Below are 11,632 nucleotides of genomic sequence, written 5' to 3'. Positions count from 1 at the left end.
TAACGTAGTTCGCCCTGGAGCAGAGGAACGGCTCTGGGAAGGTCCGGCCGGGCGTCCGGGGGAATTACAAGTCTTTTCCAGAGCCCAGAAATGGCCAGAGCCGTCCTGGGAGTTGCTTGGCTTGTCTACCCCATTCCTGGCAACAGCCTAAAAACATTTTCAAGTTTCCTTTCTGCTGCCGGGGTCGCGCCCTGCCAGCCGGGAGCTTTGTGGCGAGCGCCGCATGCCACCCACCCGGGGCAGGGAGACGTGATCCCAGGTGGACTGAGAGGAGATCCGGTGTCCCAGTGGCCCGCAGGGCGTCCTCGCCGTCCCGCGATGGGATGTGTCCTGCTGACTTTCGTACTGGTTGGCGGGCGCCATCTGGCGGCCGCTTTTATGTAGTGTCTTCCCTCCGGAGCTCCCCTGAAATCTGCAATGGATGGGATGTGACTCCGGGGCCAGACGCCGACTTCCAGGAGGCCAGTGGCAGTAGCGGCATCATCCCGGTGGTGCCGAAGCATCGCGCATCATCTATTCGCCAAGATTAAACGTGCAGGGGTTTCCACCACTGCTTTCCCGGGCTACGTTATGGGAGGGGGCCGGGGCCGGTCAATCAGCCCCTGCGGATGCCTGCCGTCCCGTGGGACGGACCCGGACCGCTGCAGGGGAAAGGGAGAGGATTTCCTTCACGGACGCTGTCCACTACACGGTCCGGTCGTGGGAGGCGCCTCCAAGGAGTTTTTCCAAGTTCCACTCCAGAGACAAGACCTGCTCCTTCCCGCGGGATGGTTCAGGAAGGCATCTCCGGAGGAAGGGACTCCCACCAATTTTTCCGAGTCCCGCTCCGGGGGTGAGAAACAGCGCGGGCCGGACGGATAAATCCGTGTACAGCGCCTATCCCGAGTGTGGGTCTGTGTGGTACCCGGTGGTCGGAACTTCCCCAAATATTTCCAAGTCACTTCTGTGCAGCCGTGCCCTGGCAGGGTGGCCATAGATGAAGCCTGCAGGGGTCTTAGCCTAGCCTCCTTATCTTCCTTCCCGTCATCACAGTCTGAGGCAGCCCGGAGGTCCGTCCCTCAAGGGCGCAGCGGTGCGCTCTCACCGGCCTGGGACCCCAGACATCTCCGGGTGCGGTCGCGCGGTTGCTGCTGCGCGCCACCTGGCGGCCACTTTATGTAGTTTTCTCTGCTAGCTCAGGTGGAAGTGGGAGTGGGATCCGATCCGGCCCGCTGTCGTGATAGAGCCTGGGAGGCTGTCTGCAAGAGCGGAATCGTTCTCTTACGACTTTTTTTTCTTATAACGAGGGCTTTCAACATCTGCTTTCAAGTATGCAATACACTATTATCGATTACTGTCACTATACTAGCCCATAAGTTACTGTCACCTCATGGGCTCATGAGCAAAGTGGTCATGGTGTCAGGGATGAAGCCCTGCATTGCCTCAGCAACATGGATTTCCACTCACCAAGGCAGACCTGGCTACACCCACCACTGAGTGCCTAATCTGCCAGCAGCCGATACCAACACTGAGTCCCCAGTAGGGCATCATTCCCTGGGGCAATCTGCCAGCTAGCTACCTGGCCGCAGGTTGATTACATTGGAACCCTTCCAGATAGAAAATGCAGGGTTTATCCTTTCTGGAATACATACTTACTCTGGATAAGGATTTGCCTTCCCTGCACGCAATGCTACTGCCAAAATTACTATCCATGGACTTACAGGATGTCTTATCGACCATCCGGTTATTCCATGCAGCATTGTTTATAATCAAGGAACTCAGTTCGCAACAAAGGCAGCACAGCAGCGTGAGCCATGCTCATGGAATCCACTAGTCTTACCATGTCCCCCACCAACCGGCTTGAGGGGGCAGCAGAATGGCCTTTTGAAGACTCAGTTACAGCACCAGCTAGGTAGCCCTACCTTGTGGGGCTGCTACAAGGTTCTCCAGAAGGTTGTATATGCTCTGAATCAGTGTCCAATCCAGGGAGCTGTTTTTCCGATAGCCAGGCTTCATGGGTCCAGGAATCAAGGGTGGAGAAAGAAGTGGCACCACACCCATTACCCTCACAGTTCAGTAGCAAAACTGTTTATTTCGTTCTCACAAGTCTGTGTTCCACTGGACTGAAGGTCTTAATTACAGAGGGAGTAAGGCTTCCACGAGAAGCCACAACAATGATTCTACTGAACTGGAAGCTAAGACTGCCACTTGGCCATTTGGGGCTCCTCCTATCTCTGGATCAATAAGCAAAGACAGGAGTCGCAGTGCTGACTGGCATGACTGACCCTGCCTACCAATGGGAGAGTGGACTCTGCTTAACAGTGGAGCTAAGGGAGAGTGTGTCTGAGCTATAGGAGTCCATTTGGGCATCTCTCAGTATAACCATGTCCTGTGATCAAGGTCAGTGGAAAACTATAGCAACCCAATATGACTGTATTTGGAGATAGGGCCTTTAAAGCATATAACTACATTACATGAGTCCTTTGGATGGAACCTAATCCAATATGGCTGGTGTGCTTGTAAGAGGAGATCAGGTCACAGACACACAGAGGGAAGGCCATGTGAGGGCACAGCAAGAAGGTGCTTATGTGCAGGCCAAGGAGGGGGACCCCAGGAAAAAACAGCCCTTCTGACACCTTGACCTCAGACTTACAGCCTCCAGAACTATGAGCAAATAAGTTTCTGTTGTTTAAATAGCACAGTCTATCTTACTTTGTTGTGACAGCCCAAGCGCGCTAATCTAGTGACCATCTCATCTTCTGGGCACTCATGTTTCCATTGTAAAGCCAGGCCCAGGTACAGCGGCTCTGGAAAGACAGACATTCCCCTACTACCATCCACGGGCACTTAGGAGAGAACAGACATGCATCTGGGAGGGCCACCGTGTCATTGTGGGTATAAAGACCGCTCGTGATGAGTCCCACATGGTCTTCACTCATTCTCCCTCCATGCCCATGTCATCGGCACAGTGCTCATGGCCAGGCTGGCAGGGAAAATAGGGTGGTGAGTGAGGTCCACTTCTTGTCAGCCAGCAGACATGCAGGCTCCTTGTGCGCTGCCGGGGAGCCCAGCCACCTCTCCTCCCCCTCCTTTCCTGCTGCCTCTAAGTGCAGACCTCAGCACATCTCCGTGCTGGGCCCCAGGAAGGGGTTCATTGCCCGTTGGAGTGAGTGTTTCACTTTCCCCGTGGTGCACAGGAGGGTAAGCACCATGGAATGCTTCCCTCAGTTTTAGGAGGTCCCCTCCTTTATCGCCAACTAACCATCAGTGCAACTCATCAGGGGTCTCTGGTACAGCAGTCAAAGACCTCTTGCCCTTTGTCACCAAACACTTCAGTGACCAGGTCCACAGCCTGAAGGGTTGTACTCTGCATCTGGCCAGCCAGCTTACACAGACTCTCCTCTCTTTTTTTCAAAGAGCATCATGACCTTGTCAAACTCCCAGAAGAGAGTGAAAGGCCCCATGGTGTTAATCTATTTGGAGAACGCAGGGCAAAGCCCCATAGTGTGTGGTCTATTTTCTGCAACACAGATGGGCCCACTTTTGCAGGAGTTGCAGCTTTAGCAACAGGAACATAAATAAACTTCTTTACTTTATAAGATAGAAAATGTTCTCTGCCTGCCCGAGGGATTCATTCGAGCTATGAGTCCGCTGACCTTATTTCAAGAAAATCTGCTCAGCCAGCAAGGTGTCATTCATACAGTGAACACCTGAACATCAGAGAAAGGTTTCTAACCTCAGAAACACCCACAGCGCACACTGAAAAACCAACTACACGTTTGTACAACATTGTCTACCATGAATCAGACCAAGCCATACTCACAAGGATCTTGTCACTTTTTCTTCTCTCTTCATAGCAAATTTTTAGCCCAAACTCTACCAGGTACTTTTTTAATAGAAACACAGACCCAGAAGTTTTAACTAGGCTCACTGCTGTTACTGTGATTTCCTTTCCTGAGTCTAGGCAGCCCAGCCTAGGCTTTCGTCTGTTACTGGGATCTTGCTTCTTCTGTCCTAAGCCCTCCCCCGTCTCACTGTCCCAAGCTTTAATAAACATACTCTCAAAATCACCTGGACTTTTTCTTGAATTCTTCTTGCACAAAGTCAAGAACTCACGCATTCCAGACCGGGAGGGGGCAGACCCGCCTCGGCCAGATCCCTTTCCCGTGACAATGCTTGTTCTCTCCCAGGCAGGAAATCCCCTGTCCCCTGGCCCCATGAGCCCGGCAGAATATTCGGCAGTCCAATATTTTTTTGGTAGGTTTTTTTTTAATTTATAAAAAGTGTAATTGGGGATTCCCAGTAACTTATTGTCCAGGTTGGAATGAGGCACTGGACTGGGTTTTCTTCTCCATGCTGACGATGCTGGGCTGGGGCAGATGAGGGGCAGGCTGCCAGCTGAATGCCAGGTGCCGCCTCTGAAAGGGGCGGGCAAGGGGCAGCGAGCCAGCCTTGTGCTACCTGTCACCAATGAATAGAGACAAGGATTGAGTCTTTACGGGCACTTTTCTCAGATGCCAGCGGTCTGAGAAGATAGCAGGTTATGTACCCTCAAAACCGACTTAACATTTCATCTCAAGTAGAAGGTTATAAACGAGAAGAAAAGGGTATGTATGGGATTCTTAAAAATGGTTAATCAGATAAGAGTTGCAGTCCAGGGCGATTTTCCTAGGATTTCTTCATCAACTGATCAACAATTCTTTATCTTCCTCACTGACTTTCCCTCCCTGGGACACTGTGGCTCAGATAGTCCCCCACCACCACCCCGACCAGCCCCCACAACACACACACACCTTAGGACCAATTCGAGGAAGAACAGCTTTCCGTACGCATTAGTCACTTAAGCTTATCAACTATAACTACAGCTAAAATCTTTAACTCTTGAGCTCCCCTATCACCTACAGGGCACAGACCTTGCCTGGAGATGCAAGGTGAGCTGGGGAGTCTCTTGACAAGTGTCCCAGATAAGCATCCCGTGAGTGGGAGACAGGGAGACTTAGCCCAAAGGTGACAAAACCGGCTCAAGGTCACGTTGCTTCGAATTGGTGGAGCTCAGGGGGCTTAGTGACTCAAGAACTTTTGGCTGGGAGCCACCGAGTTGGGGCAGCAAGATCCCCAAGCCGCCCCAGCAGTCGCATGAGCAGGACGAGCCCCAGCATGGCAAAGTCCAGCTGGGCGATAAGCCGTCTAGACGCTGCCAGGGGCCAGGGGAGAGGCGGGGAACAGATCCTTGTGGCTTTCTTGGAAATCTGATTTCGAGGCGGTGGAGCCAAGCCTCTGTGGTTGTGTGGGCGGGACGGCAGGGCAAGGGGCGGGGACAATGCGAGACCCTCCCAGGAGCTTGCGGGAGGGGCGGGGCGAGCCTCGTTCTGACTGACGCAGAAGTTGGGCGCGCCTTGCCCAGAACTGTCGTAAAAGGGGGCGGGGCGGGGCGCGCTCGGGGCTGACGTAGCGGTAGGGAGGGTCGCTTGGGTCCACGGCTGGTGGGGAGAAGGAGCTATGGATCGCTATGGGGGCGCCTTCGAAGAGGCGGTGGATGGGACTCGGCAGCAGGAGCGCCACTACCAGCTACTGTCCGCGCTGCAGAGCCTGGTCAAGGAGCTGCCCAGGTAGGCGGCCGCGGGGCGGCAAGTGAGGCCCCTCCAGGTCCTGCCCGCGCTCACCGCGCCCCTCTGCCCGCAGCTCCTTCCAGCAGCGCCTGTCCTACACCACGCTCAGCGACCTGGCCTTGGCGCTCCTCGACGGCACCGTGTTCGAGATCGTGCAGGGGCTGCTGGAGATCCAGCACCTCACGGAGAAGAGCCTGTACAACCAACGGCTGCGACTGCAGAACGAGCATCGAGGTGCGCGGGGCGGTGGGAGGACGCCCGCTCCTCCTGCGGGGAGGTCAGCCTGCCCTGGGAGCTCTCGGTCTCAGAGGGCCGAGCCCTTCCCTGGGTGTCACTCGAAGTTCCTAAAATTGACCAGATGAAAGGCCGGAGGCTTTGCTAGAGCTTTTTTGGTGACAAATGGGTCAAGCCAGTTTTATTTTGTCAGTTGCGCCGGTCCCCTTTCAGCGTAACATTTGAAACTTCTTACTCGGGCTTCCCCGTGCTCCCACCGCCATCCAAGCAGGATGGCCCAAGACGCAGGGCAGATCCTGGTGACGGCGGTCTGCATGGCCTGTTCACCTCCCCCAGAGATGCCCCAAAGTGTCAGCAGTACTGTAGCGCCCTTTATGGTCAGCTTCCTCTCCTGTGGTCCAGGACCCCACACCAGCTGTCCATCGAATTCTCATGCGTTGTGTCCTCTGGCACCCTTTGGGACCCCAAATCTTAGTTACACACTGGGCCAAAGCCTTGTGAGCCTCGGCCCCTCCCAGGCATCCTCACTGGGCAGATGGTGCGGGGCAGTGGGGGGCCGGGGCCTCCCAAGCCCTTCCTGCAAGGCATGCTGGGCAGCTCTCCCTGCCCCATCAGATTTCCCACTTTTATTCTTTTACTGTTCCCCTTCTTGTTTGCAAAAAATAAAACATTTAGAAACGTTGAAAGAATAGTATAATGAACACTCATATACGCTCTGGCCAGATTCAATAATTAATGTTTTGCTGAAGTTCTTTATATCCCTAAATCTCTCCAGCATATAGGGCCCCACAACGAATGGTCAGAATTCCTCTAGAGCATGGTTTTCAACCACAGCACTGTTGATTTTTGTGGCTGGACAACTGTTAATGGTGAGACCATGTCCTGTGCATAGCAGGATGTTTAGAAGCATCCCTGGCTTCTACCACTAAGTGACAGGGCCTCCCTCCATGAGTCATGACAACAAAAAATGTCTTCAGACCTCCTTGGGGGTCAACATTGGCACAGGATTGAGAACCATTGCTCCGGGACAATAATGCTCTCCTGTGTGACCACAGTGGGTGGCCTCCCAAGAAACTGATCATTCAGGGGTGTCTTCCGACCTTCAGTCCACGGTCACATTACCTAGCTTGTCTCAAATTGTCTGTTCTTTGTAAGGATTTTTGTGTAGGTTCATGCATTGCAATTGGTTGCTCGGGTCTCTCGGCTTCTGGAACAGTCCCCGGCGTTTGTTGCAGCATTGACTTTTTGAAGACTCCAGGGCGTTCCACCTGCAGCACGTCCCGACTCTGGCTTTGTTGGATTGCGGCCTCGTGCTGTCATTTAACCTGTTTCTCCACCCTCTGTGTTTCCTGTAAAGTGGACTGCAGGTAGAGCCCAGTGATGTGCAGGGTACGTGTTTGTGGCTAGAAATTTTTCTAGGGATGCAGGGTCTCTTCTGTGTGGGGACAGGTGATACATGTCTGTCCCAGCATTAGTGTGTTTGAGAGATGGATGATGGCTTTGTCAAATCCTTATCATGCACCTGTTGAGATGATCAGTAGCTTTTTGGTTACTGTGGTGAATTACATTGATTTTTTTTTTAATTCATGGGATAAACTATATTTCAGAATAAATCCTATTTGGTCATGATATGTTATCCTTTTTTGTCTATGTTGGGTTTGATTTGCTAAAATCTCAAGAATGTTTGCCTCTGTTCATGGTGGACATTGCTCTGTAGTTTTCTTGTGGTGTCTCTGTCTGGTTTGGATATCAGGGTGATCATGCTGGCTTCACAGGATGAGTTGGGAAGTGTTCTCTTCAGTTTTCCAGGAGAGTTTGTGTAGGATCAGTAGAACTTCCCTGTTTGGGTGGTTGTCTTTGTAAACATTTCTATTGAGGTATAAGATGCATACATTCACAAACACAGATCCAAAATACATAGCTTATTCTTTTTTTTAATCCTCACCTGAGGATATGTTAATTGATTTTTTAAAAAATTTGGGACGTGGGGAGAAAGAAACACGGATGTGAGAGATACATCAATCGGTTGCTTCCCGCACGCTCCCCGACAGGGGACCAAACCCGCAACCCCTGTATGTGCCCTGAGCATGAATCGAACCCGCAGCCTTTTTGGTGCATGGGACAATGCTCCAGTCAGCTGAGCCACCCAGCCAGGGCTCGTTATTCTTTTGAATGCTCTCCCACAATGGCCAGTGGAAGAACTTCAGCCTGGCCCCTGTGTCTTTGTGATGCGTCCCCGTCATTCTTTGAGTACTTCCTTGCTTTCTGATAGAGGAAGGCATTCAGGCTCACCTTGTCCTGTTTTTTCCCTGTCTCGGCCCCTCTTCTCGTCCGCCAGCCTCCAGCGTTCCCAGTCTAACCAGTGTCCCAGTGGGAGGGGCCCCGCTTTATGGGGAGCCGTGGCCACTGGACACTTACTGGTCTAGGATTTGGACTGCGTAATGTTGTACGTTCCATTTTGTGATTGGTTTCTTTCCGTTCCATGATACCTTTCTCCTCTGTCCAGGCTTATGGGACTCCATGCCAACCTTCTCTGTATCCTTCCCGTTTTAGTGTACGTGCCACTGAAGCAAGCCCAGGGCTTGGTTCCATCTGGTGGGAAGGTTTGGATCACTCTCCAGCTAGACCCTTCGCTACTGTCCTTCGGAACATTGGGCAGGTGTTGGTGCTGCCGGCGATGGGCACGGGCTTGTGCTAATGTACAGTTTAGTGGGGCTCACGGAGCTTTGCTTATTGGCCAAGGTGAGGCCCTGGCAGAGCCACCCAGGCCCCGCACAGGTTCTCTGCTGGCTCATCCCAGCCTTGGGCGTCCCAGGGTCTGTGCCCACCCCCCTCCCTCTAGGAGTTGTGGAGTGGCTCGGCCCACGTGAAGGGCACTGCTAAGCAGGGAGCAGTGCTGCCATGCTCCCTTGGGCAGTGACCCCTCTCCTCATCCTCCTGTTCCAGACTTTTGCTTGGGTGGTCTCCTGGACATTTTAGTGGATGTCCCGTGATGAGCAGGTCACTCCCAGGACTGTTGGCCGGCGGCCATCGGAGTCCAGAAGCCTCCAGACCAAAGTCTCCCACTCCCATGCCAGCCTGCCCTGCCTTGCCCTCCTCTAGCACCCTATACCTTCCTGCGTCCCCTGGAGCCTCACTGCTGGAGAATGGCCTGCCCTGGGCGAGAGTGGGGCCAAGTGAGCTGGGAGGCCAGGTGTCCCCCGGAGCACCACCCAGCTCCTGGTGCAGGGCTTCGGGGGAGCTGGGTCTTCAGTTGGGGCCTCACGTCTGTGCCTTTGGCCTAGCTGCCCTGGGCCTCAGCCCGGCGCCGAGGTGGGGCAGGCGCTGAGGCGGGAAGTGGCCCCCGGCCCCTCCATCTCACCCCTGCTGCCTCCTGACGGACCCTCTGGTCTTGCCCCTCCCAGTGCTCAGGCAGGCCCTGCGCCAGAAGCACCAGGAAGCCCAGCAGGCCTGCCGGCCCCACAACTTGCCCATGCTCCAGGCAGCTCAGCAGCGTGAGCAGGAGGTATGGGTGCGGGCAGGGTGGGCGCCACCGGGCTCTGCTGGCAGGGCATGGCGGGGGGCACAGGGGGCCTTGAGAGCTGCCGGCTGCCCTGGGCCTCAGCCTGGGGTGGGCTGCTGGAGGCCTGCCGAGCTCTTTCATGTGGATTTTCACCTGGGGTGTTAGGGTGTGTGATCCCCTCCACCTGCTCCCTGAGATTGCAGCTCCTGGTGGCCTGAGCCTGCGCAGGGCAGGTGCTGAGTAGGGGCCATGGTGCGCATGGCCTTGGAGGGGCACGGGCAACGGTGGGGTGATGGGGACAGTCAGCAGGGGCCCCTCCTGCTCCCAGGTTACTCAGGGACATCCAGGGAGCCTGCATGTACCCAAGAAGCCGTGGGTGGTGGGGGTGCATGCAGAGATGCGCGTGGGTCCCCAGGCAGCTGTAAGGCTGGGCGCGCAGGGAGGAGGCGCCAGGCTGGAACCTCAGGCCGCCCCAGTGGGGAAGAAGTGCACACAGAGGCCCAGAGATGGTGGCCAGCTCGACGGTGAGCAGAGGTGGCACGGGCGACTGGCCAGTTCATGGTGGTCCTGAGCTGTCAGCGCCGGGCAAAGCCTAGCGCAGGCAGGGGAGGACACGGGCAGGAGGTCCTGGAGAGAAGAGCATTGGGGGCGGGGCAGCAGGCGCCCCTGGAGGGTTTGGTGGGCCCAGGGAGCGATCTGGGTGCAGTAAGGCTGCCACCAGTGGCCCTGGAGCCTGAGCTTTTGGGAGGGCGGGGAGGTGACAGGCTGGGACCCCGTGTCTGAGGCACTGATGAGTCGGGCTGAGCCCGAGCTGTGCCCCTGAGCCGCCCTCCCTGTGGCAGGCGATGGAGCACCGGATCCGTGAGGAGCAGCGGGCGATGGACCAGAAGATCATCCTGGAGCTAGACCGGAAGGTGGCAGACCAGCAGAGCACCCTGGAGAAGGCGGGGGTCGCTGGCTTCTATGTGACCACTAACCCGCAGGTCAGTGCGCTGGGCCTGCCCTGGCACGGCCCAGGGGATGCCAATCCCCAAAGGCCAGGTTCCATCTGGGGTTTTAGGGCTGGTTGCCGGGGTGGGGGTCGCTGGGGGTGTGGGCGGCAGGGAGGGCTTAGACCCCAGAAAGGGCTTCCATGCAGTGCTCAGCACACAGGCTGGCCCCAGCGCCTCTGCCCAGCGGGGGCAAGCTGCCGGGCTGCCGGGGCAGTGCACCCCTGGCCAGCACTGCCGCGCCTGGAGGGCCCTCTTCTCCCCTGCGCACACCTCTGCGCGCCAGGCCGGGCCGCTGCAGGCACTGCTGCCTAGTGGAATCCCAGCCTCGGGTGGGCTGTGGCCGGGTGTCACTGGAGTCAGCCCTGTGGGGTGGGCTCGTTGCCTGGCACAGGCTAGGCCCTGATACCTGCTTCTGGGCCCTGGGGAGGAGGCGGCTTCCACCTGGAGCCTTTGCCCAGGTGGGACCAGGTGTCATTCTGGCCTCACAGTGGCCCCTCTGCATCCCAGGAGCTGACACTACAGATGAACCTGTTGGAACTCATCCGGAAGCTGCAACAAAGGGGCTGTCAGACGGGGAAAGGAGCCCTGTGACCAGATGGGGCCCCTGCCGGTCACCCGCTGCCCGTCCTGGCTGGGAAGACAACCCTGTCCCACTGCCGCCACAGGCAGCAGGCAGCTAAGGAGCCCGTCTTCCCGACTGCTGGCCACCGCCTTCCCAGGTGCCTGCGGCAGGGGTCAGCCACCCCTCAGAGGAGGGGCAGGGTGGACCCCGGCTGTGTCTGCCACCCGCCTTCGTCTGGGTGTTAACGTCTAAAGCCAGAGCCGTGTGGCACAGGCTCTGCCCCAGAGCTGGGCACGGGTGGGGCTGGAGGTCCTGGCAGCTTCTCACGCCGCCAGGCTCCCGGGGACCTCCGCCGGCCCCAGGCCCTGCGCTGCTCCTGGCCTCGGCCCCACCCATGGTAGCTGTGGCCCCCACGTAGGAGGGGCTCCGTGGCCCAAACCCTGTGTGGCCCAGGGAAATAAAGGTGCCTCAGTACAGCCTGCGGGTGGCTCGTGTGTTGGCTCCGTGGCGCCTGTCATGACCAGGGCACAGCTGCAGCCCTTGCCTGGCGGCCCCATGGCCTGCAGAGGGACTGGCCGAGGACGCCCCCTTTCCCCTGGGGCCCCGGGACCACTTCAGTCTGCTCCATGGGGCTGGCCGCTGAAAAGTGGGGGGCGAGGGGGACACAGCCTTGGGCCTGTTCCTGTCAGAGCAGCAAAGGCCTGGGCTCGGTTGTGGGCACGGCACAGGGTTTGAGGGAGGGAGAGACCCGGGA

General features: G+C 56.6%; 1 protein-coding gene across 1 annotated transcript; it reads left to right on the top strand.

The window, feature by feature from the left end:
- Positions 1 to 5,418: 5,418 nt before the first annotated feature.
- LOC129086370 (protein DGCR6) lies at positions 5,419 to 11,352 on the top strand. The gene is made up of 5 exons (XM_054592849.1): positions 5,419 to 5,588; positions 5,662 to 5,822; positions 9,227 to 9,327; positions 10,167 to 10,307; positions 10,824 to 11,352. Exons 1-5 carry the CDS (start codon positions 5,479 to 5,481, stop codon positions 10,905 to 10,907), a joined length of 597 nt encoding a protein of 198 aa, XP_054448824.1. The 5' UTR covers positions 5,419 to 5,478; the 3' UTR covers positions 10,908 to 11,352.
- Positions 11,353 to 11,632: the final 280 nt, after the last annotated feature.

The sequence above is a fragment of the Pteronotus mesoamericanus genome, unplaced genomic scaffold (assembly GCF_021234165.1).
Source record: "Pteronotus mesoamericanus isolate MK-2021 breed Mesoamerican mustached bat unplaced genomic scaffold, CSHL_Meso_final scaffold_371, whole genome shotgun sequence".
NCBI classification, from domain to species: domain Eukaryota; kingdom Metazoa; phylum Chordata; class Mammalia; order Chiroptera; family Mormoopidae; genus Pteronotus; species Pteronotus mesoamericanus.
Note: the sequence above shows the minus strand (reverse complement) of the source record. Positions and strands in the feature narration are given on the sequence as shown.